General features: G+C 36.2%; 1 protein-coding gene across 3 annotated transcripts in view; it reads right to left on the bottom strand.

Annotated features, from left to right (window-relative positions):
- Positions 1-27,881, bottom strand: part of LOC123868038 (supervillin-like) — a 267,108-nt gene that overhangs the window by 227,337 nt on the left and 11,890 nt on the right. For all 3 annotated transcript variants that reach the window (XM_045910373.1, XM_045910375.1, XM_045910374.1), the window contains exons 2-3: positions 1,632-1,931; positions 318-1,296 (exon numbers count right to left, since the gene is read on the bottom strand). In XM_045910373.1, the coding sequence (XP_045766329.1) occupies positions 318-1,296; positions 1,632-1,747 (1,095 nt within the window). In that variant the 5' untranslated portion in view covers positions 1,748-1,931. The remainder of the gene's footprint in view (positions 1-317; positions 1,297-1,631; positions 1,932-27,881) is intronic.

Here is a 27,881-nt window from a genome sequence, read left to right as displayed (position 1 = left end):
CCTTATGGGACCACTTCGTTGTGTCTGTCTGTATGTCTGTCTGTCGTGTCTGTCAATTCGGGGGAATCGTTTGTCAGTTTGGAATTCAGCCCATCACTAACTTGCAAATTTTTATCACACCAGTCTGAAATTTCTTGTTTGATGGTGCGGAACCCTTCGTGTGCGAGTCCGGATCGCACTTGACCGGATTTTTGTCTCTCATATATTATTATATCTACGCCATACTGGTTTGTTCACGAGATATGCCTTAGATGCACCTCTATGTAAGCAAAATTGTATGGCACGAGTTATGGCAAAGCCTCTACATGTTTACTTACCGGGCTGTTAACACCATCGATCCCATTTTCGACAAGAATGTCCTCAAACAAGATATCAGCTTCACACGGAGAACACAGATTACTGAGCAATTCACTAAATCTTTCTACTTTACGAACACACACAGCACCTAATAACCCCACTTCAGTCTTCACATTTTTTGGCACACCGCATTTTTCCACTTTCACAATGTCATCAATTTTACCAACAGGTGTCGCTTCTTTAACGGGAATGTATGAATTTTTGTGACTACTTTTGACCGCCTTTTCTTGGGGCGAAATCTTTTCTTCTACAGGAACATCGTTAACTTGAATTTCAACTTTCTTACTATCAACAATCAAATCATTATATAAAACATCGAACCTATCTCTCTCTGAACTACTGGAATTACTTTTATTACCAAGAATATCATTCAATATGTCATCAACATCAATATTCTTATCGTCATCCGTTATGCTATCTACTTTAATTTCTTCAGTCACAGACACTTTAGATTTCTTCTCTTCTACTTTTGAACTATTCTTTTCGCCAACGTTTTTTCCTTTAGGACTAATGACTAAACAATTACTTTTGTCTTTTTCTAAAATATTTTTATTAGTGGAATGTTTAAGTTTCGATCTAATAGCACCATTATCTTTCTCAGGAAAGCATGTTGTCGACGCGCTTTTCAAATTTTCTTTTTCATGACTTTGCCTTCTATTGGAATTTGGTCGAGTTTTGTCTCTATCTATAATTTTGGCGGATTTTGGTGTTTTGTTTTTTTCATCTTCTAACAGATTTTGCACCGAAGAGCTTCTGGGTGATTTTTTCGTCAACTGGCAGGACTCCGAACTGATGGCCGCGGCAGCTCTCAGGCGCGACGTTCGCGTAGTTCTTATAGGCACTGAAGTTGAAGCTGTATTCAAGTTTAATTCTGAGGAAGACTTGAGGTTCGTAACAGTATTTTCTAAAGGTGACCGAGTAGCTGCTTTCTTTGGACGCCTGAAATGAGAGGAGAAAATTTCATTTAGAATGAGGAAATAAAAGTATAGAGGTGAGGAGAGATACAAAACTACTGGGGAGTATATTTATGTCGATATGAAGTCACATTGAATTGTCCAATAGCTCAAAAGAAATTATCAGATAATTATTTTTAGGAATCCCATGAGAACTCTTTGATTTTCCGGGATAAAAGTCTATTTCCGACTCCGGGATATAATCTAACCCTGTACCAAATTTTGTCAGAATCGGTTAAACTGTTGGGCCGTGAAAAGGTAGCAGACAGACAGACAGACACAGTTTCGCATTTATAATATTAGTATGGATTAAAAATTCACCTTTCTGTAACGTTAGCGGAGAACAAAGTGGCTGTTCTAGCGGTGAGCTGCTTCCTCCGCTCTTCCTTGTACCTCTGGATCCTGGCCGCGCGGGCCTCGTCCGCTGATTGGCTCATATCGTCCTCAGACTCCAGATGCTGTCACGTACACAAACAGTCTTCGTCTTGGTTATCGTTTATGCTCTTACACCTATGAGTCTTGTCTAGCATGGCGACATCAAGCGTTTTCCTGGGCGGATTAACTGGCAGTGATGAGTACAGGCTAAGGCTTGGAGGTAGGCGTTGAAGGCGTTGCGGTATTCTGGAATAAAAGAAACGATCTCATTAAACAAAATATACAATGTAATTTTATCCTCATCTACACGTCAGCCTCTACAAATGAACTGTTAGACATAGACCTTACAGAGGTCCAGAAATATTATCGCAATTATGAGAAAAAAAAAAGATTCAGACGAATTGAGAACCTCCTCCTTTTTTGGAAGTCGGTTAAAAATGCCTTTAACGGCTTATGCAGTTTATCTACCCTAAAATAACTACCGTAGGGTGTATACTCGGAGACGTGTTTCGTGGTCCACCCCAGATGACTTTGTATATTATTTTTAGACAGGGGAAACACCCGTTTCCGAATTTAAACCCCAGGGTTGATGTTTCAACCCTAGGGTTGAACAAACAGACGGGAAATTCAATGACTCGACGTTATAATTGGGCAGATAACATTTAAGAAAGAATTTTGGAATTTGTTTATTGAATTTGGCAATAGCTTAAGTCGCCGAGACTTATAATTTTACCCACCTATTTATCTAATTTTAAACAGACGGACAGACATACAGCAGAGTGACCTTAATAGGGTTTCATTTTTACCCTTTCGGTACGGAACCCTAAAAAATAAGAACTTAATCTAATTGTATGTAATTAGATCGACAACGTCCGACACCAATAACGGATTGTACCTATAATGTAGAAAAATAATGGAAAAGCTAACAATAACAATTCCTATTTAACCAAACCAGGTTTTCCAACTCAAACAAAGGGGCTTCCTTAACACGTGTAATAATAATGTGACATCACACATGCAATATGAGCTGTCGGACGCAAAATCGCAGAAACAATGCTGTTTAACTTATCGCGGACCGCGAATTGTGTTCAAGGCGCATTGGCCTTTGTTTCATTGTTAAGATCCCCCTGTTACGCGTGTGTGTTATGTGAAATTATATTAGGTGACGTACTTCATCATTACTTGGAATTACTCACTGCTACTTCACTGGGCGATGCGATGGAGAGAGCTCGGAGTTTTTCTGCGTAATCAACTCAGTAATAAGAAGCTCCATAGAAGAACTAAAATAACCCATATAGCTCAACTGGTTGCGAAGATAAAGTGGCAATGGGTGGGACATATAGTTCGAAAAACCAACAGTCGTTGGGGTCCCAGTCGCAAGACGCTGGTAATACGACCTCACACCGTTAAGCGCAGCGTCGAGACATCAAACGAGTCGAAGGAAGCCGCTGCATCCAGGCAGCGCCATTCTATGACGTGGAAGTATTTACAAGAGGCCTATGTACAGCAATATACGTCTATTGGTTGATGACGGCGACGAATTCACTAGTTAGAAGAACATCTTTAAAAAAACATACTAGGATAAAGAGGATGAGACTTCGTGTCTCAGATGCGACTTTAGTATTTGCGTAACAGAACAGTTGCAGCAAGAAACTATAAATTCAGCCAATCACAGCAACTGAGGTTTTAGCAATGATCGATTCAGCTTAATCCTAATCGATCAGCACGTACAAAAGAGGACTTCCTCAACTCATAAGTACCAACACTATCTCTAAACAAATAGATACATACTCTCAAATAACATTTATATACTAGTATTTAATTAGGTATAGGCTGGTATCATGAAAATTGCTAACTACTTAATAAAGTTACCTTCTGTACACGAGTAATTTAAGATCAAAGGGTTCTAATTAATGTCTGAAGCAATGATTACATTAGGGACGAAAGTTTACACAAAATCAAATTCAAGCGAACACAAACTTAACTTAATTATGTTGGAAGATAACTATTTTGCAAAATTATGGCTCATAAATGTTCTTGTTTAATTAACTACTATGCTTTATTTTTATTGCTTAAAAACTTTAATATTTAATATACTTTTTGATACACCAGCATTTAAGTATGAAAGAAATGTGTGGAAATCTCTTTGTCCCATAGTTGTCTTCCATTTTTTTATTCGATTACAATAGTTAGCCCTTGACTGCGAGCTTACCAGGTGGTAAGTAACGATGCAGTCTAAGATGGAAGCTGGTTTGAATTGAAAGGGGTAAGGCAGTTTTTATTAAAACCGTACCTAACTCATCCAACCCCATCGCAGAATTGTAAAGTTCTCTTAAGAGCAGCTTTAGTACACAAGATAAACCTATGATGTAATAGATCTCGGGTATCTTGTATAGGGAAGTGAATAACTTATATAACAAAATCGTATAGGTAAGTTTTCAAGAAGAAATGATCCAAACTATTTTCGAAACACTAGGTTACTTAACTTGAAAGGGGTATGGCAGTTTTTATTAAACCCGTACCTAAAACATCCGATCCTATTGCTGAAATGTAATGCTCTTTTAAGAGCAGCTTTAGCACACAAGATAAACTTATGATGTAATAGATCTCGAATTTCCTGTATCTAGATTCTAAGGGAAGTGAATTGTATCATGATCAACCCATTTCCGCCCCACTACTGAGTACGGGTCTCCTCTCAGAATGAGAAGGGTTTAGGCCATAGTCTGCCACGCTGGCCCAATGCGGGTTGGCAGACTTCACACACCTTTGAGAACATGGAGAACTCTCAGGCGTGTAGGTTTCCTCACGATGTTTTCCTTCACCGTTAAAGCAAGTGATATTTAATTGCTTAAAACGCACATAACTGAAAAGTTAGTGGTGCGTGCCCGGGATCGAACTCCCGACCTCCGATTAGTAGGCGGACGTTCTTACCACTAGGCTATCACAGCTTTTAGTGAATTGTATATCACGATCATATAGGTAAGTTTTCAAGAAGATTTAGATCGCAACAACGGTATTAAAAAATAACAACAGCATCATAAAAACATCATTACGTAGAGACGTGGTAGAGACTGGGCGTCTGGGTCATTAACACCGCTGTTGCCTTAATGGACACCAAGCGTAGGCAAAACTATTTAATCAATTTTATTAGATGCAACTAGGTTGCACGCTTTTACCCGTGCAGAACGTTTGACGTGAAAATGATGTTTATAACGCAAATAACCATTATGGCTAGCGCACGTCTTGGCAGAATTCTGACGTTGGAAATCAATCCTGCCAAGATGCATCCGTCTTTCTAGTGATCTCTGCAAAAGTATATTGCTTCGAATATTTCACATAGAAATGCACATTGAGTTAAGAATTTCAGTCAAATAAATTCATCGTTATCTACAGCAAGCCATATGTCTTGGCAGGATTGATTTATAGCGTATTGTGAAGTTGAAAATCAATTCGGCCAAGCTGCATGTGTATCAATAAAGGTGTCTACATTTACATTCTTAGCCAAATATCAATCAAATTAGTTTTTTCATCGTCATCCACAGCAACCGAGGTAGGTATTATGTAGGTATTTTATGTCTACAGATGCATTGTGTTCTTGTGGATTGTCAATTCCGAGAGCGCGCCATAACAAACGACCTATGTTTCTTATCCAGCCCCTTTAATAAATCTATTATATCTAATAAATTACTTATTCACTGCAAATAAGCCTTTTTTTATATTCACTTGAAAAGTCAAGTTTGTTTGCTATGGCTTCACCACCACCGCTTCGGAAAGCACAGCACCGCTTCGGAAAGCAGATCCTTGAGATACAGAAAATTACAAAAGTTTGTGCAATATTGATGCGAAGGAGCTATACTATCACAGACTTTTGTTATGCAACGCGCTGCGGCGTATCTTGATGTGCCAGTTTTAAAGTGCCAATATAAAATGTATGACGGTTGACAAGGGTCACATCACATATTTTAACGTCCTGATTTTTAAAAGCTTTTTGTCAGGTTGACTTGTTAACCCCCGACCAAAAAAGAGGGGTGTTATAAGTTTGACGTGTGTATCTGTGTATCGGTGTATCTGTGTATCTGTCTGTGGCATCGTAGCTCCTAAACTAATGAACCGATTTTAATTTGGTTGTTTTTGTTTGAAAGGTGGCTTGATCGAGAGTGTTCTTAGCTATAATCTAAGAAAATTGGTTGAGCCGTTTGAAAGTTATCAGCTCTTTTCTAGTTATTACTGTAACCGTCACTTGTCCGGGGGTGTTATAAGTTTTTAATTTACACTTGTAGTATATTAAAAAAGCTTTGACTTTCAAACGTTTTTTACATTAAACTTATAAGTCCACGAAATTTTTTATCTCTGTAAATAGGCACGATATGAAATTCGATAAGGTAAAGGGAGATTCGATTACCGCGAAGTGGCGCAGGACAGGCAAGAGTGGCAGCTCCTAGTGTCGGGGGTCAAAATCCTCGGATCAACAATCAAACAGATAAGTATAACATGCCATAGCCAAATTTCACTGTGTGAAAACCCTTTCGCAATAAGAAATAAACAAGGAAGAAAAATCCTTATTCGAAACATTAAGTACATATGTACTAAATGGACCTGTTTATAGATAGAGCCTAGAACCCTCGCTTTCGAGATTTTAAATTTAAGTAATTAATTATTATCATTATGTGACATTAAGTAATTGTCAATTTTGACTTTGCTTAGACTAAAGTTTCAGTTAAAACGAGATAGATTTATGCCAGCGGCATAACGCTGTCTCGTTTTATCAGTTTTAAGTCTGAGCTAAGTCAAAGTGCGCTCTATAGACCTCAGCCTTAGACACAATTTAGAAACCTCTATGGCAACCATCTGAGGTACCCAGATGAACCAACGCTGGTTTTAGCAGACTGTCTCGCCGTAGTATGCGCGGGGTTTGTTACTCACCGTGTAATAATAGTCACATGCAAATGTAAACTGGTAATGACATTGACTCCGTTTATCTCAAGACGTACGGAAAGTCGTGATAGAGCACGTGCACTAGGTACTTAAAGCGTTATATATATACCTATCTACAACATAGTTACAACTGAAAGTAGACTAATTACGGTCCACTCTGTCTGCCTGCGTTGTCTTTCTCATTGTTTAGGGTCGTGATTCTTGCTTCACAATATTCTTCCATTTATATCTGTTCTATCTGTTCTCAGGGATGTGGAGAGTATGAGTGATGGATAAGTGTACCGAGTGTGCTGCTGTCCTCATGGAACAACAAATGGAACTACGTTTTCAAATCAAATAATAATTTATTTTTCAATATATGGTAACAAAATCTCTGATTTTTTGGATCTAGATAAAATCATATCCATATAGATGATCATGATCTATATTCCTATCCAGTTCCTATCTCAGAAAAGGAGAATGGCGAGTAACACATAAGTACCCTTAAAATTCTCCCATAATATATCGGGAAATCCGCATACACTACCATTTTCATGCGAAATTTTTGCTCACCAAAAATCACGCAAGAACTTCTTTAACCTCCCTTTATACAAAATAAGAAGAAGGAAAATACAAGAAATTCAAGTAACCTAAATACATAAAAGGCAAATATGAGACTGACTGGTCTATCAACGCGTAGCTCAAACTTCTAGACATATCGGTCTGAAATTTGGCATACATACCTATAGCTATTATGACGTAGACATCCGCTAAGAAAGAATTTTTGACAAGTGTAAATTAAAAATTTATAACACCCCCGACAAGTGAAGGTTACAGTAAGTAGGTAACTAGAAAAGAGCTGATAACTTTCAAACGGCTGAACCGATTTTCTTGGGTTATAGCTAAGAACACTCTCGATCAAGCAACCTTTCAAACAAAAAACTAAACTAAAATCGGTTCATTAGTTTAGGAGCTACGTAGCCACAGACTGTGCATACACACGTCAAACTTATAACACCCGTCTTTTTGGGTCGGGGGTTTTTTCCCGTGGCTGAAGTCAGGGGCATCAACTATTCTAATAATAATCCGACAGATTAGTTGGCCAGTAGAGCCGTAACAAGACAAATCGGTGATTGAATCGACTTCATCGCACCGATACGAATGATAGGATTTTCCGCGATGTTGAAGCTAATCCTCATTCAATTACTGATCCAATTCCCAATACTGAACAACGATTTATTGATACTTGGGACTAAACCTTTTGTTACCATGTTCGCACTTGACAACGATGTCATCTGATATTGGGATTAGATGTAACAATTATATTATTACTCTATGAGATGTAACAACTAACAAGCTAACCTGTGGGGCCTACTGCTAAACCAAACACAAACTTTTTTCCCGACTACAGCACAGCCAAAAGAATATTCGTTGTTATGCTCCGGGTGACTTAGGCTACATTTTTAACCCACTTTAAAAAAAAGGAGGAGGTTCTCTATTCGAGTGTGTGTTTTTTTTTTGTATGTAGGAAGTATATGAGATACATTTCATGAAAGATTTAGGAACTGTGCTACTGATTGCAGCACAGTTCCTATATCTTTGATTTCCACTTTTTTCATAGAATGACCATTTTTTTTTTCATAGAATGAAAAAAAAATGGCAATGATAAGTACCAAAAGTTAATGTAATGTAATGTTAACTTCAGAAAAGCAAAGTAATTTATCTTAATTTAGAAGTTCACCTTTTATAGGTAGGTGTGTATTACATATTCCTAAATGTCAAATAGCAATCCACTTCGTGATCAGATAATTAAGAGGATACTTGTCAACAAGCCCCCGTCGATTTCCTACGTATGATATTATTGTTCTTATCTCTATTTGCCCTGGTTCGTGCATTCTCGGTTCCTAGATCGGTACATTTGTGATATCCAATTCAAATTGCTGTGATTGGCTGAATTTACCATGTTCTTGCTGCGACAGTGAGTTTGAGCCACTAGCGGAGCAATGTTAGCCGGTCAGAAATGATTGCAATTAGTCAACCTGTTTGACGTCCGTGTTCTGTTTTCGATTACAAAAAAGCAAAAATTGTTGTTGCAATCATCAATTTTAGCAAATAGTGAAAGAGAGTCGGCCAATCAGAGGTCACAACTACCGCCACACTTTCTGTCAAACTTTGGCAGTAGGCCTGCCGAGTAATGAAAACAAATTTTTCATTCTGTCTAGGTGTAGGGTAGGTGTAGGGTTGCCACCTGCCTCTTTTAGATTTACAGGCTACAACCATCAAAAATACGGGGTTTAGATTTGTTTACGGGAGACATTGTTTCTTATATATTGTTGTATTATTGTATTGTTTATTATTGTATTTGAAGAAATAGGCGGTGGTTCTCTCTGAAAGCTTATTTAGATATTTCAGTTTATTTGTATGTTTTGTATTTTTCTCTGTATGTTGCCGGGTCTTGATCGGTGAACTGTGTTTGCAATGTGGTTTTAAATAAAAGATTATTTATTTATTTCAATAGCTTTTAAAAACTCTTCATTTTGTAAAACAAAATGCATGTTAACTTAAAATTACATTTAACTTGTAATTCCACCTTCAAAGTATCAATACCATGGCCGTAGCCAGGAATTGATTTCGGGAGAGGTTTTATCAGGGCCGGAACTGAATCCTGTCATGAGGAAAAATACGTTCGCTCAACTTTATGGGCTAATTACCTGGTTAGTTGAATTTCGCCTTTCAATTTGATAGTGGAATAAAATACAACAATGAAAAAGCGCAGCGCAGTGAGCGTAAGTGTTTTTGGTTCAATACAGAAAAAAATAAGTGAAAGGGAAACGAGTTTAGCCATAGCAAGATACTTCTTTACCAAAATTTTGATACTTACTATTCAGAGGTAACTTGCACCCCAGAAACGAACATAAGCTTTTTATCCCGGAAAATCCCCCACGGAATTTTTAAAAACCTAAATTCATGCAGACGAAATTGCGGGGCATACACCAAGTAATACAAATTCAAAACGCGAGTGAAGCGAGCGCGAAATGTTTGATATATTTCCAAAAAAAATTGGTAAGCAAATGCAAGAAATAGTGTAAGTATTATTTTAGGTTTAGGTTTTTGACGGTCTCCCAGACGCAGTGGCCATTTCTAAATTTCTGGTCTGGTGGGAGGCTTGGGTCATGGCTAGTTATATGGTTAGTATGGCCCTACCGGCCAAGAAATTAGACTGCACTATTACCACTAGGAGAGATTAAAGTCAAGGGCTAACTTGTATAAAAAAAGGCTTAGATCCTAAAACCAACCTCCGCCTCTTTGGCTACGGCCATGATCAAAATCGAGTGGGTTTCGGCTACGCAGGTATTATTCTACGCATTGTCGCACAAGGAAAATATGTATTCTTTCTACTGGACATAACGTCAGCGTTTGGTTTCGCAAGCCAGCCCGGCTGAATTTGTAAAAAACCGGCCAAGTGCGAGTCAGACTCACGCACCGAGGGTTCCGTATTCGGGTATTTTTTTTCGACATTTTACACAAGAAATCAAAACTGTTATGCATTAAAAAAAATATGCATAAAAATAAATAAAAATCTGTCTTAGAATGTACTGGTAAAGTCCTTTCATATAATAACCCACTTGATTTAATATTTAGTTACTTTGAAAATTAAAAATACTAATATTTGTTCATGAACACATGACAGACGAAGAGACGGACAGACGGACAGATGGACAGACAGACAGACGGACAGACGGAAAGACAGACAGACGGACAGACAGACAGACAGCGAATTGATCCTATTTCCTTTTTGCTTTTGAGGTACGGAACCCTAAAAATATTTAGTTTTATTTGCCTCATATTTTATTTTCATAATTACGGGTTTCTGTATCCTGAAATACCAACCAGTAACCAGTAAAATACGGGGCCTCTGGCAACCCTACTCGGAAATCACTGTCACATTCAAGTTAATGTCAAATATTTTGTTTTCGATTACAGAAAGCTGCATCAATCATTATTAAAATATTTTATTTGTTGTGATTGGCTGAATTTTTGAGTTTCAGCCAATAAACAGACTGTTTGCCAATTAAACGTAATAACAATATAAATGCCAGAAAGTTTAACCAAATAAAACAAACTTAATGAGAACTTAGTGAGAATGCAAACGGCACACAATTTATAATACATATTATGTTAGTCGTATATAATAGATATTATAGTAGTCGTTCACTTTGGTAATAGTCAGATTGTCATCAGTAAAATTGATATTGGTTGATGTATCGTAAATTAGGTATTGTTTCGGTGACAAATATTTTTATAATTTATTTATCTTTGAACAGAATGGAATAGAATGAAATGGAATGGAATACAATGATTAATTTTTATTCCTGTAAACTTTTAGGTAAACTTCAAAGTGTTTTTGAATGGTCAGAAAAATTTACCACTGGTTCGGAATGCCGTTCCTACGTTTCTAGGGTTTCGTACCTCAAAACGAAAAACAGAACTCTTATAGGATCACTTTGTTGTCTATCTCTCTGTCTGTCGAGTGTGTCAAGAAAACCTCTAGGGTACTTCCCGTTGACTCAAAACCATGAAATTTGGCAGGTAACCTAACTGCGTAATTTTGGCTAGTTTTTTTAATCGATAAAGAAAGTTTGCGACATTGTTCAATAAAAAATTTGGATTCCAACTCCTCAATCCTGATGTTGCAGGGGACCTGACTACTAAAGCTAATGGGATTTAAAAAGTGTTGATTATTAATTATTGATATTGAAGGTATCTATACCAAGTAAATACTTTGTCGTTGACCTCAACCCTGATGCTGTAAGAAATTGCATTCCTAAATCCTGGTGATCCCTCGGGATTTGAAAAGGATCATCCGTTTAAATGTTCTTACGTGATACAGAAACAAGTTGCATCCCGGCGACGGGCTATTACGGAGAGGCAACTTTTGTTCTGGGAAATGAAAGGATCGGGATTTTCAAAAACCTAAATCCACGCGAGCAAAGCTGTGGGCATTAGCTAGTTGTAAATATATTTAAAAGCTACTATAAGATAATAAATAAGGTACTTATTTCCTTATATTTTTATTGTATGGCAGCGCGCGGTTTTAAATTATAAATTGCACGTCCTGTCCTTTTCTGTAATACATTTTTTTCTCAATATCTATCGCTTTATCTCATAGCAAGAGTCCGTAAGACATAATACAGTGAATATAGGCAAAATATACAATTTTTGCAGTTTCCACGGCAGTACCTGTCGAATTTTTCTAACAGTGTAAGCAGCAGAGTTGAGTTTACCATCAAGTGTTGATATGTGGGTGTTCCATAGAAGCTTTGCATCTAACGTTATACCGAGAAACACGGGGTTCTCCTTTATTTTCAACATATGATTATTAATCAATGAATTTATGTCATTTAAGGTCCTGGTATTGGGCAGTGTGAATTGAACACACTTAGATTTCTTTGCATTTGGAATTGATTTGGAAGTAAATTGTTAGCAATAAATCAGAGAGTGACCTGTGATATGGCATTACATATAGTATACATTGTCAAAAATTATAATATTAAAGCTGTGCGTATTGCGTGAGGAATTGCGTATTGCGTGAGGAATAGGTGCAACTTGCAGGGTTTGATGCATGCGCTATTGCCAGCAAACATGAGACATATTTTTATCTACAGGCAACGTCTGAGTAGGTAACGCATACGTCTAACGCAAGTTGAAATGTACCAGTGTATTTAGTTAGACCTATCGACAAGTTTAGAGTCGGGTGTAGTTTAAATGTGGCCCGTGTGTTTAGACCAGTTTAGACTGTCAGTTCCGCCCCCCGTCACCGTCGGGGGTTGGTCGTCCCCCGCACCTCACCACCCCTCTTGCAGAAATCGAGACAGCACGAAATTTTCAAGATTTCTGGGTGTAATTTCTGGTTTTCGTAGTTCCAACATAATTATAACAATATAAAATATATAACGATAATTTTTTTACTGCATGATATTCATTAAATTTTCTAGGTCTGTGGTTTTTCCAAATTTCATTAAATTGCTTCGTTGTCTAGAAAAACGAGCACAAATTTGGGCCTTTTTTTAAAGAAAAATACAAATCTTTGAACCCCTGTAATTTTAAAACTACATATTTTTAGAAAAATCTAAAACACCACAGACACAGATATTAGTTTCTAGACTATGTCTGCAAAATTTCATGGACTTTGGTTGCTTAATATTCAAATGAAATGGGAACTACGATTGTATGGAGTAAGTGACGGAGAGAGCTCTGTTAACAAGATCATTAATCGCAAAAAAATATGTTTTTTGCGATTTCGTTCGCCGAAAATAGTTATATTAATTAACAAGTGTAAATTAAAAATTAATAACACCCCCGACAAGTGAAGGTAACTAGAAAAGAGCTGATAATAACTTTCAAACGGCTGAACCGATTTTCTTAGATTATAGCTAAGAACACTCTCGATCAAGCCACCTTTCAAACAAAAAAAAAAAACTAAATTAAAATCGATTCATTAGTTTAGGAGCTACGATGCCACAGACAGATACACAGATACACACGTCAAACTTATAACACCCCTCTTTTTGGGTCGGGGGTTAAAAACTAAATCCCCGCTTCAACACCTAGATATAAGCTGTTGATGTACTTAACTTAAACTGTTGGCATAAAATTCATGTCTGAATAAAGTAAAGTTATTAGCTATTGATGTGTTCTATGTATTGTGATTAATGTTCAGATAACCTAATAACACAGATCAATAAACTGATCACATTGAACAATACATTTGTAAGCTTGAAATAGATTTTCCGTAGTTATTTACCTACTTGTAGAATACCTGAGACTTCATCCGCGTGGATTTAGGCTTTTTAAAATTCCGTAGGAACTCTTTGATGTCCCGGGATAAAAGTTGCTTATGTCATTTCAGATCTTGCATATCCATGCAAAAAATAATAAAGATTCGCTGCTCCGTCGCGACGTGACTGAAGGACAAACAAACAAGCAAAGACACTTTCACATTTATAACATTAAGTAGTGATTTTGTTTACACATTACATAAGGTTTAGGAAAGATGGTAGGTAGGTATATTAAGCTAGGTCCATATTTATTAACCCCCGACCCAAAAAGATAGTGTTATAAGTTTGACGTGTGTATCTGTGCATCTGTGTATCTGTCTGTGGCATCGTAGCTCCTACACTAATGAATCGATTTTAATTTAGTTTTTTTTTGTTTGAAAGGTGGCTTGATCGAGAGTGTTCTTAGCTATAATCCAAGAAAATCGGTTCAGCCATTTGAAAGTTAACAGCTCTTTTCTAGTTACAGTAACCTACACTTGTCGGGGGTGTTATACATTTTTAATTTACACTTGTATCATTTTGGAGTGTCATAAATCACAGTCGCGAAGGTTCGACGTGTATCATAATGATATCCGGGCTCACTGGGATAGCACTTTTGACTATCACACAAAATAGTGACAATGATACGAGTCAGGCATTCGCAACGGAGATACGTTACACCAAAATGACACAAAGTATGTGGACCCAGCCTTATCTTTTGGGATAAAACACATAATATGCCATGTCATGAATCAATCAAAAGATTAATCGGACATATGTTTTAAAGAACATTGTTTTGCAATAGTGAATAGGTTTATAGAGCATGTGAATTGTGAAACAAGGCGACTGTTCTATTATAAAACGGTAACTCGCATAGATTCTAGGCTAGTCAAGGCTACATCACTGATAAACCAAAGTGGTCCCGTATCTTTTTGACAGGTTGTTTTCATACATCATAATTTTTCTAGACGTACTGAGAAGAAAATTTAATTTATTATCTTTTAAATACGTCTCGTCCTATATCCAGTACTAATGCGATGTATCAGGGTTTTTAACCCCGGACTCAAAAAGAGGGGTGTTATACGTTTGAGGTGTGTATCTGTGTATCTGTCTGTGGCATCGTAGCTCCTAAACTAATAAACCGATTTTAATTTAGTTTTTTTGTTTGAAAGGTGGCTTGATCGAGAGTGTTCTTAGCTATAATCCAAGAAATCGGTTCAGCCGTTTGAAAGTTATCAGCTCTTTTCTAGTTACTGTAACCTTCACTTGTTAGGGGTATAAATTTTCTTGTTACGTATATTCTTTCATGGTAGACTTGAGAGTAGCCGCATACGTCGCGTCGTCTACCTGCAAATAGGTACTCAATTCACACACCATCAGAATCTTGCTAGACAATTCAATTTATTATATTTTAACTAAATCTCCTACTATATCCAATAGTAATGCGATTTATTAGGTTTTTTACGTGTAAAGAACCCTAAATATCGCATACAATCAACCGAGCCGTTCAGCTCAGTTTTTATCGAGTTTGTCTTCGCGTGCGTCTCTCACAGTCTGATTCACACGTCTTGACGACGCAATGGTTATGTCGGCATATGTCGATAACTTAGTTTTGCTTCGTTTCATTTTGCCGCTTCTAATATCTTTCAATAACTCCAGTTGTACGTGTTTTTAACCCCCGACCCAAAAAGAGGGGTGTTATAAGTTTGACGTGTGTATCTGTGTATCTGTGTATCTGTGTATCTGTGTATCTGTCTGTGGCATCGTAGCGCCTAAACGAATGAACCGATTTTAATTTAGTTTTTTTTGTTTGAAAGGTGGCTTGATCGAGAGTGTTCTTAGCTATAATCTAAAAAAATTGGTTCAGCCGTTTAAGAGTTATCAGCTCTTTTCTAGTTTTCTTGTACAAAAGAAGGTTAGATAACCGTTAGGTTCATAATAATATTATGTCAATAGACAAATGTCAAGCTGTCAAGATGGACGTTGCCTAAATACATAATTATTTATTTGAAAATGATGTTTTGGAAAACTCAAATACTTTGGATCGTCGGGGGTGTTATAAATTTTTAATTTACACTTGTAACAAACCAGTATTAATACAAGGCATAAAATTTGAGAACCGCCATATTTAGATACTCTGTGTCAACTGTCGTGTCAAAACCAAGGTTCATAGTTCACGACAGTTAGGGAACTTCTAACAAACCGTCGAGGCGTCAAAATATGTTAGTACATTTGACGCAGGTAGCCCTATTATTTATGATTTCACGTCACCATAGTCTAGAGTCTAATATTTAACATATCGTCGATTCAGGATCATACCGAGAGTTCCCTCACTCTTGTTCACTCTGGTGCTATACCCTACTTTTGACATGGCATTAGACACATAGAACAAATATGGCATGGCACGTCCTTTTCAAATGGCATAACGATAATTTTCTTATGATTGCTACTTTCAAGTTGTGGCAAGTTTCAAGAGACGAGGAGTTGCCGTTAATTATTTATTTATTTATTTATTTATTTTCAGATTCTTACAATGCTAACAGCAAGCAAATGCCAAACCGCATTGCAAGTCATGACTATATTATAATTAATTAGTAACAAATATTTTCTATTACTACATATACGTTATGCTGAAAGCCCTTGTCGCCATAATCGAAATAGGCTCGGAGAAATAGGAATTAAGTTTTTGGAAACCAATAACCAGAAAATATATGCGAAGGTGATCATGTGTTATAACCTAAGTATAGCCCATCTCTCAAAAACCCTCTGTCTAGTAGGTAATGTACAACACAGGGCCTGATGTTAATGATACAAAGAGGTCTCGGCAATTTTAAGTTAACTTAATAAGTTCGCGTTCAAAACGATCTTCAAAAACACACAAGGAATAATTGGCAGCTGCTTTGTGCCGTAAAAAGCAGTTTTAATAAAACTTGAATATCAACAGATCTTTTATAAGGCGAAATACAATATTTAAAAATTGCTTATTATAATTATTACTGGTACAGGACTCAAAAACATCTGGCTATCAGATCAGGTGCATCTTCAAATTAAAATGAAGTTCAGCGATCAGTAGGTGAAAGTCTTCTTGTGAAGACCTTGGGTCTTCTTCGTTTTAAAGTAATAAGAATTAATATGCCAGGTCCACTCCTTAGCAATTATTATTATTTTCATTTGTTGATTTTCTTGTACATGCCATACATTATAGTATGGAACACTCGGCCGCGAGTCAGACTCGCACTTGGCCGGTTATTTTAACAGTTTATTAGTATTTTGGTTTACTTGATTGACCTTTTGTGCGAATTGAATATGATTACTTACATAGAGAAAACAATAACGCCTTTCGTTATGTAACACTCCATTATTCTTGGAGCTCAATACATAAATCATTATTCACGCCACATCTCGCTCCGGGGGCGATACAGAAATAAATTCAAATCACACCCAAAAGGATCTCGGGTGGCACGAGCCATATTATATTTGCGAACAACTTAAAAATAAAACATTTAGATATTACGTCATTAAATACCTACTCAAAGATGAACTAAGGTGAGGCATAAAAATTCCATAACTTGAAAGAAATAGTAATTATACCATCTTATAATACTGGTTTTCATATATGTATTTTAAATAGCGAACAAACGAGCCAACGGGTGTAATTATTGACTTCCGTGAACATTTGCAGCACCAGAGGAACCGCCAAAGCGTTGCTGGTTTTCCAGGAATCTGTTAATCCGGCTTTTGGATTACCCTATGTTGAAATTTACTGGGAACACCGCCGAAGGGCATTGGTTCCACAATTTGCATGTGGAAATAAGATCTGCCACAACGAACGGTCGGAGTTCCTACACTAGGCACCCAGACAGGGAGGGTGAAAATTGAAATTGCTTGCAGAAGCGCGGGGTGCGGTTGCAGAAAATATCCGATAAGTCTCTGTCTTTATCTTCCACAGCTTAACCTTTTTTCGTCCAAAACTGTTGTGGTGTCTCTGTCTTCTCGGCATAGTAAAGTCGGGTTACGGGCCTCGAAGCCCAGCCTCCTTGCCCGGGCGTGTCCTTACAGTTTTCTTAGGTACCTACGTGGCCTATTTATTTCAGCTTTTTTCAAAATAGACTGAGGCCGCAAAAAATTTAGCAAATAGTTACCTTGGAGGCAACGCAATGCCATGAAACTTTTATGGAATCATTAAACAACAATGTTTTTTTTTTCTCCATTTACGCATGGAATTATGAAACTCGGATAAAATCGTCGGACAAAGCTAATTATGCATGGAAACCTTAGGACGTCCTAGTATAATAATGAACTCTTATAATGTAATATGCCCTTAAGTACTTAGCATGGTTTTCTCAATTTAAGAATAGCAAGGTAGCATGTCCCTCTATAACAGTGTAAATCTTAGGATAAGGAGTCGTAACTCGTAATACCAATCTATTTTTCATAGCCAATATTTTCGGTAGACTTAGACCGCAATTACACCTGTAAGTTTTACTTTAGTAGCTTACGTAATTAATTCACAACAAATTTACTAATGCAAATGTACTTATAAGAGTGTTTACATTAGTTTTATCGTAAGCTAATCATGTAAGCTACTAACGCGAGTAAAACTTATAAACATTAATCTATAACAAATAAAATAAAAGAAATAAAAAAATTGCAGGTGTAATCGCGGCCTTAGATAAATCCCAATTTTTCGGTACTTTCAACATTTCCGTCATTTAAAGACTTGTAGGAATACAAAAATTTAAGTTAGTAATTAAGTATCGACTTTTTATGACATTTGAACAGAAAACCACACCTTTGACACGTCATGATGCAGTTAAATAGTAGCACTGACTATTAACTATTATGATCACAAATTGAAAAGAATATTTTTATTAGTATCAGAGTTCACACCCTTGAATATACCAGGAAAATACTAGGTCGACGAGATTGTATATAAACCGCAATCTCAATATATAGGTTAATATGTTTAATAGAAACGCAGTTCAGGCAGCTATCAACTCAACTGAGCTAATAAATCAGCACTCAATGATACCTAATAATAATCTATGTATTTCAATTTGCAAATCAACCGTCTATACTGCAATAACTTTTTCGTACAGTATCTAACTAAATGGATACATTATTAACCCCCGACCCAAAAAGAGGAGTGTTATAAGTTTGACGTGTGTATCTGTGTATCTGTCTGTGGCATCGTAGCGCCTAAACGAATGAACCGATTTTAATTTAGTTTTTTTTGTTTGAAAGGTGGCATGATCGAGAGTGTTCTTAGCTATAATCTAAAAAAATTGGTTCAGCAGTTTAAGAGTTATCAGCTCTTTTCTAGTTTTCTTGTAGAAAAGAAGGTTAGATAACCGTTAGGTTCATAATATTATGTCAATAGACAAATGTCAAGCTGTCAAGATGGACGTTGCCTAAATACATAATTATTTATTTGAAAATGATGTTTTGGAAAACTCAGATACTTTGGATCGTCGGGGGTGTTATAAATTTTTAATTTACACTTGTGACTTGTTTATGCTATAAGGTTGGGTACGTACTAAGTACCTATACAATCTTACTAATATTAGGTGTAAAGTGTAAACTCGAAAGTTTGTATGTATGGATGGATGTATGGAATGGACGTTGTGACTCTTTCACGCTAAAACTACTGGCCGGATTTGACTGAAAGGATTGGAGATAGATTATACCCTGGATTAGCACATAGGATACTTTTTATCCCGGAAAATGAATGAGTTCCGACGGGATTTTTGAAAACCTTTATCGTCGCCGGTATCAGCTAGTATATTATAGCCAAGCTTTTACCCGCAACTTTGTACACGCAACCTACGTAAAATAGCACTCGGGGATAATGTGATTGCTAGTTTGTCCTTAAATCACGCCGCATTGGAGGAATGGATAGTCGTGGTTTTAGAAGTAGTTTAAGATTTGGAGAGTGGCATAGGCTACTTTTTATCCCGAAATATCAAAGAGTTTCCACAGGATTTTCAAAAATTTATCTATCCCCGCGGAAGAAGTCTCGGCCATAAGCAAGTAAATTTTTGACTTGCAAAGACCATAAATTTGTACGCGTGAAATAAGTTGAGATCTTTTTGAATTGACAAGTAGATGTTTAGCATACTGAACGTTCCATTCGGTTTCATCACATTTCAAATGTAAGGGTGGAAAAGCATTTGTCTACTTCAAAATGACAGGTTACGCCTCGCCTTAAATATAAACGTTCATTTCCTGAATTGCTACAGAAGGTATGGAAACCCTCTATTTCATTCTATACTCACTCACTCTAGAAAATAAGCACTATTTATAACTGCTTACAATTAAATAGTAAATACGAATTAGCATACACTACATAATAGAAAAACAGATGATTACTATATGGACGCAAGTAATTCCATATTTGCTAAAGATAACGTCAATATACTTAAGTTTATTTTCCATACATAATATTATCAAACAACTTGTGACATACCTAAACGTTTTTCCTCGAATAATCTTTGAAATCGAAACTTGAGTCTCTGAGTTCTGACAAATGATGTTATGTATCAGCTGATAATGCTTCAAGTAAATATTAGCACAGTTGTATAAATAAGTATGTCAACTATGAACGTAAACATCTATCGATCGAGTCGGATTTTTCTAACCTTTTAGTCTCTCAAACATGTTTTAAAGTGAAATGTTCTTTGTTTAGAATACACGTTGTGATAGCAAACATATCTAAATAAGGATTTATTCAAGTGCTTAACTAATGATGAAGTAGACAAACACAGCTCTTAAACTTGTACGACTTAAAGCTTAAATATATTTCGTTTACAACATGATACTTAGGTATAAGAAATGAGGCGTGGATTACTACTACACTAAAGCATAGTTCACTCTGATTTAAGGGAATCTAAATATATCAAAAGATAAGGTGACTGACTGACTGACTAACTGACTGATCTAGTCAGTCTATATTGGCGTTTTGGACGGGTCGGGTTTTTGGCATGCAGATAGCTATTAAGTCATTCCAAATTAGTTTTTACCAAAGAAGAAAGAACTAATTAAGAAGCTGTTACAGAGCAAACCCAAAAACAAAAGGAACTTTTCAAAACATTTGTAGAGCAACCTGACTGCACGATTAGCGCCGTTATGATAATGAATTTAATTCACTAGGGCACTAGGCCACTTGTAGATAATAAACGACATGCCAATTATGTAAATCCGTCCGATAAAATATTCTCCTGGCGACTAACAGAGAATAAAGACTAGATTGAAAAAATCCAACATTCCTGATGTAGCTTTGTATTTAGCTAATAACACTTACAATAAATAGCTTTTAACAAAATTTTAGGACATGTCCTAAATCTACGAGTCGTATCCTTGATGTACCTAAGTTTGTATATTTCGGAAATTATAATGGCTTATTATTTATTTGTATTTATTTTATTTGAACAAGAAAGTTGTAACAATAAACAGAAAAAAAAAAGAAAAATTGGACAGAGAAGCACAATATCTTTATAAGAAGTAGATTCTTTATCAGTGACCCTTGGCAGTGCGAGAGGTTGTAAAGGTTTTACTTTCTTAAACATCTTCAATAGCTATTCATGCATAGAACAATGTTAATAGCCAATAATTTATTTATTAATTATCTGAATCCTCCTCCAATAATAGCTACATCGTTAGAAATAATAGTTTTAATATACATGAATTACCCAAGGAATTACCATTCTCAGAACAACTCAATGTCATTTACGTCACAAAACAAAATGTCGTGCACGGATAAATTAACACAATCCACAAAAGATGGTAAGTCGATGATTCAGTCTCCTTCTTGTTTGAAGCTATTAGACTGATTGGAAATGCACGTCAAACGCTCCAATGGCTGATAAATTATACGTAAAATGGTACATTTAAAAATACATATTTCAATCATTTATGCTGTTTTATGATTTACAGCCGTGTTATTTAATGATGAGTAACAAATAAGGAAGTTGTCTTCGATAAGTAATTCACTATGCTGTGATTTCTTATCATTAATGAATTTTCGATCTTTAATAACTTCGACAGTAAAAACAATATGCTCATATGAAGCATTAATTATAATTTCCTGGTTTGGCAGTTACACGTTATATATCTAAATTGTTGATATTCATAACAAATCATAATTTTAATCTTCTATTTAAATGAAATAAAACTTTGTTAATATCGCACAAGTTCTGACAAACTTCTGGAAGTTGATAACACACATTTTTTGCGTAGGCTTACCTAATGACACAGTTAGTTATTATGACGCATTAATTTATATTCATAATGACTCTCCTCTCTAAAATATATTAGAACAGTGAGCCTTATTAGCATTCAACGGCGAAGATGAGAAAATTAAGCATATTAAAGAACCATCCAAACTTTGGAGCTTGACGATACTACGACTAAAAACTCTGCTCTAAATTTTACTAAGCGGTCGACCGTTGAACTGTGGTTGAACTGTAGTGGTGCCGAAGAATGAACTCGAGTACAAAAATCAAAAGCAAGAAACGACGAAATACTGCCACGAGATGGTAAAAGTAAAGATCTGATTTTACCAACAAACGAAGAAAGGTTATAGCACTATTATTAGTATACCTACTTAGTTATCTGGGGTTATTAGTCTATAGTAGCAGTTAGTTATCTGGGACATGTTTTCAAACATTATCACAGTTGCCGTCTCCGTCGGAGCTTCATGATGGAAAAAACGTCGCGGCTTAAAGAAGCTGGAAATGGAACGGGATAGCCAACGCAGTAAAACTTTTCCATTAGTGAATGATGGGATATGTGAAGACATAGCGCGAAGGCACAGGATAAAGAAAAAGCCGGTTATCATAAGAGAGGAAATTTGTACAAACAGTAATTTATATAATCATTTCTAATACGGAAATCACGTAGATTAGGACAGACATATCACTTTAAAAGAGTATAATTTTATAACATACAATCGAGAACGGTCGAGAACACCTGGCATTGACCTCTAAACATTGTAAGGCAAACAAGTACACTCAATAGGTTAGAGGAATCGACATATAAGGTCTCTATGATTAACAAACCGGAAACGATTCCTTGCGCTATAAAAAACATTAACAAGTGTAAATTAAAAATTTTCATCACCCCCGACCAGTGAAGGTTACAGTAACTAGAAAAGAGCTGATAACTTTCAAAAACTTGGAGTTTTCCAAACATTTTCCAAAACATCATTTTTAAATAAATAATAATGTATATCTAGGCAACGTCCATCTTGACAGCTTTACATTTGTCAATTGACTTAATATTAAGAACCTAACGGTTATGTAACCTTCTTTTCTACAAGAAAACTAGAAAAGAGCTGATAACTCTTAAACGGCTGAACCAATTTTTTTGGATTATAGCTAAGAACACTCTCGATCAAGCCACCTTTCAAACAAAAAAAACTAAATTAAAATCGGTTCATTCGTTTAGGCGCTACGATGCCACAGACAGATACACAGATACACAGATACACAGATACACAGATACACAGACACACAGATACACAGATACACAGATACACAGATACACACGTCAAACTTATAACACCCCTCTTTTTTGGTCGGGGGTTAAAAAACCGCTCATCAATTGTATTTATTTCAAAAAAGCCAAACAGGAAGCCTAAATTTTAGAACTTATAAAGTTTTTTGAAGGCAATACAATACACTTATTTCATTGCTTTGAAATCTATAGAGATAAGAATATATCTACAAAATAAACAAGTTTAGACGTGCTCCATCAATCGAAAGGGGTTTCGCTTTATTGCGAAATTAATTCTCCCCTTTGAGGAAAACGCTTAAGTGGAATACTTAACAAAGTTTCAAGTGCGGGTACTGAAAGACGATTAATACTTCATGCGGGCACGGTTTCACAAAAACCGGATAAACACTCAGTTTACTACTGCTTTGCCAGTTGAGTTCAAAGCAATTCCCGCTTTGCGATCTACCCTTCATTGCTGAGTCGTCAAAATTTCCATTAATGATATAATATGTGGTTTTTGGTATAATAATGCGGTTGGCGGAGAGCCTTCCGTATACGACTCCAATACGATTTTTATTATAATAACAAGTGTAAATTAAAAATTTATAACACCCCCGACGATCCAAAGTATTTGAGTTTTCCAAAACATCATTTTCAAATAAATAATTATGTATTTAGGCAGCGTCCATCTTGACAGCTTGGCATTTGTCTATTGACATAATATTATGAACCTAACGGTTATCTAACCTTCTTTTCTACAAGAAAACTAGAAAAGAGCTGATAACTCTTAAACGGCTGAACCAATTTTTTTAGATTATAGCTAAGAACACTCTCGATCAAGCCACTTTTCAAACAAAAAAAACTAAATTAAAATCTGTTCATTCGTTTAGGCGCTACGATGCCACAGACAGATACACAGATACACAGACACACAGATACACACGTCAAACTTATAACACCCCTCTTTTTGGGTCGGGGGTTAAAAATTATTATTATGTAAGTGATAATAACCAGAATGGATAGTTTAACGAGCTCCCCAAGGCCCGGAGTAAAGATAATAAATAAAATAAGACACCACCTGCAGCATATTTTTCCTTAGATATATTTTTCTATTTCTAAGGTTGCCTGGTAAAGATCACTACTAAGCAATAAGGCCGTCTTTTGTATCCTATACTTATGTTTATGTTTTCTGTTCTTTTACTGTAATTTTCTAAAGTGAATAGTGATAATAATAATTATTCTCTAATTTCGATAAATAAAATAAATATCAATATTGATGTTTATATAGCGAACGACAGTGAAAAATCCTTCTTTTGAAAAATTCATATACCGTCGTCTTTTTATGAAGCACAGTAAATCGCAAGATGTGATTTTTATGCTGCATTGTCCTTTGTTGCAATCTCGAATCTTGAACGCCAATATATAAGTCTGAGGGTGTGTTCACAGGACTGAGTTTTCCTTTTGTGTCGGTGATTCAAAGGAATTCTTTGAAGTTTTGTTTTACTGCAACAAGGCGTACTAAACTATGAAGAACCATTACGGGCGCTAACTAAATGCAGAAAGGGATTTTTAATAGATTCATTGTTTCTGAAAATGGAGACAGCTATGCTTTTGTTTTTTAGAATTATAACCTTATATATTCAAAGCGACATCGCTTCGAAAAGCGGACATACGGACAGACAGACAGATAGACAGACAGACAACGAAGTGATCCTATAAGGGTTCCGTTTTTCCTTTTGAGGTATGGAACCCCAGAAATCGGTAGCAGTCCCAAGGTGCTAGAATGAGGATGAGGAAGATGGACAAACGACATCAAGCGAGTCGCAGGGAGCCGTTGGATTCAGGGGGCACAAGACCGTGGCGTATGGAAGTTCCTACCCTATGTCCAGACCTATGCCCAGCAGTGGATGTCTCTACCGTTCGATAATGATTATGATGATTCGAGGCGATAGTACAATATCAGATAACAATTCAACTATACGTGTATGAACCGATTTAAGTAAATAGGAATTTCAACTCTTGAACAATTCCACTTTACGATTTACGAGGTGTGTGCACTCATTTTATTTATTTTAGTAAATAACCGTCATGTAATCTAGTTGAGCATAAACCGACCGAATTGTGCGTCAGTGCGTAATTAACTAATTAATTACAGCCGTTTTTAACCCCCGACCCAAAAAGAGGGGTGTTATAAGTTTGACGTGTGTATCTGTGTATCTGTGTGTCTGTGTATCTGTGTATCTGTCTGTGGCATCGTAGCGCCTAAACGAATGAACCGATTTTAATTTAGTTTTTTTTGTTTGAAAGGTGGCTTGATCGAGAGTGTTCTTAGCTATAATCTAAAAAAATTGGTTCAGCCGTTTAAGAGTTATGAGCTCTTTTCTAGTTTTCTTGTAGAAAAGAAGGTTAGATAACAGTTAGGTTCATAATATTATGTCAATAGACAAATGTCAAGCTGTCAAGATGGACGTTGCCTAGATACATAATTATTTATTTGAAAATGATGTTTTGGAAAACTCAAATACTTTGGATCGTCGGGGGTGTTATAAATTTTTAATTTACACTTGTTTATAACAATTTTATTTAAATGATTATGTCATTACTCAATTAGGCATTCACGTTTTTGCGTCTCATGGTCCAGCAAGTAAATTGTTCACAAAACAGTTTCAACATTATCCATAAAAGTGAATATTCTCAGTCATGGGCGTCTTCTTTCGCCATATTTGTGGTGTAATCCACAAAATCTATATTGGCTTCATCTTGAACACGCCTTTACTGGCGTAATAAGCGCAGTGCGTCGTATATCACGTAAATAAAAGTACGTCGGACCGGATTTTATCGACTGTGGCAATATTCTCTTTATAAGAAGAATTTCATGGTTTAAAGGTATGCTTCACTTTTTGATCGATCTTCGCGGAACAGTATTTTAATGGTTTTCCTTCTTAGTGACCTTATTGAAATAAATAACGGCCAAATTATTGTACTTCGGTCACAATGCCAGAAGGGGAGACATAATCTTGATAAGATAACTGGCAAAATGGAAGGAAAGATAATACTTCGAGGATGTAGCCCGTTGGTATGCGTTGGCCTAACCAATTTATCTGCACTGCTCTCTCTATATGCTATTGCTAAAATCCAGGATCTCGATTACGATAAAATGACAGCTACAGTGTGACGATAGCAATCTCCTCTGATTGGTTGACTTGACACTCGCTCTCTATTGGCTACAATGCATTATTGCGCCAAGAATGCCATAAATTCAACCAATCACAACAATTGCGATTGTAATATGATTGATGCAAGTTTGCTGGGTTCATCCATCTAGAAACTAAGACACAAGCGCGGCATCGTTCGTAAGAATCTCCTTGGTAAAAAGTATCGCAATCCTCAATCATGATGAAATAGGTACAACGTAGAGATAAATGAAGTTTAATATAAGTAGATACCTACCAAGCATTTCGTTATCATTTTACAAACGAAATCTAATCATAGGCTAAGCATAGACACGGATTGACAGTTTGTCATTTACGAAATATGCTCGTAACGTAGACTTACGAAATATTATATTGTAGAAACAGCTTATTACCTATGCCTATAGTTTAGTAATTGCCACTTTTTACAGTCAAATGCGAGATTAGCTCATTCATTATCCTGGTATAACACGTTTTATTAGTGCTATTTACAGTATAATAATTATGTTGGGTACCTGTATATTATGATTAATGTTTTCATGAATGTAATTTTATATATCTTTGCAACTATGTACAACGTTTGTGATTGCAAAAGATCCTGTTTCGCCAATAGTTTTATTTTAGAAACCTACGCATAGATATGAGTTGTGGTTAGGAAGGGTTGGGTCGTTGGCTTTGAGAATTACGTCAATCTGTAGAATACCAATTCGTTGATTTCCATTTTTTTATCCCCTGGCATTTTCTAAATCGGTGAAGGATGAATTGTAACCATCCTGGCTTACTTAATTATTTTAGTTATTCGTTGGGATTTGTTTTATACTTACACTAGATTATGGCTGATTGACTTCGTCTGCTTGGATTTAATTAAAACATTTGTGAGAATTCTTTGATTTTCTTGAATAAAAAGTAGGCTATGTCAGTCGAAGATACCTACACGAAAATGAAACCACAAGTCCCCAACCTTCGGTAGATCAAGACGAGGGTGTATTATAACAATTGACATATAACCATAACCGCAGTTGAGAATGATTCACCGTTAAATAATAAAGAACAGTTGACCGCAACCATTTTACAAATATGGAATAAAACGTAATTTAATAACGAAAGCAAGGTTTCGTACAAAGTATAGGTAAAAACTCATTTAAAAACAAATTTGAAAGAGGTAGCTATACTTAACTATTTATCAGAGAATATATTGCAAACCACAGCTATATACATAACCATTCATCACCATCATTCGCCATCGCCGGCCCACTATTTAGCACGGGTCTCCTCTCAGAATATGAAGGGTTTAAGGCTATAGTTCACCGCGTTGAAAAGCCGGCATGGCATTGGCGGTTCCTCTGATGCTCCAAATATTCGTGGGTGGCGGTAATCCCCTAACATCAGGTGACCCGCTTGCTTGTTACTTATTAACCCCCGACCCAAAAAGAGGGGTGTTATAAGTTTGACGTGTGTATCTGTGTGTGGCATCGTAGCTGCTAAACTAATGAACCGATTTTAGATCGAAAGAAAAGAGCTGAGAACTTTCAAACGGCTGAACCGATTTGCTTGGATTATAGCTAAGAACACTCTCGATCAAGCCACCTTTCAAACAAAAAAACTAAATTAAAATCGGTTTATTCGTTTAGGCACTACGATGCCACAGACAAACACGTCAAACTTATAACACCCCTCTTTTTGGGTCGGGGGTTAAAAAATAAAAGGTATGAGCATATTCTTCATTATATCTACAACATTTCTAAAAACTATGAAAATTGGACTACATTTACGGGGAGAAA

Source organism: Maniola jurtina, chromosome 9, assembly GCF_905333055.1.
Source record: "Maniola jurtina chromosome 9, ilManJurt1.1, whole genome shotgun sequence".
Taxonomy (NCBI): Eukaryota; Metazoa; Arthropoda; class Insecta; order Lepidoptera; family Nymphalidae; genus Maniola; species Maniola jurtina.
The sequence above is the reverse complement of the archived record's forward strand: the minus strand, read 5'-3'. Positions and strand labels throughout refer to the sequence as shown.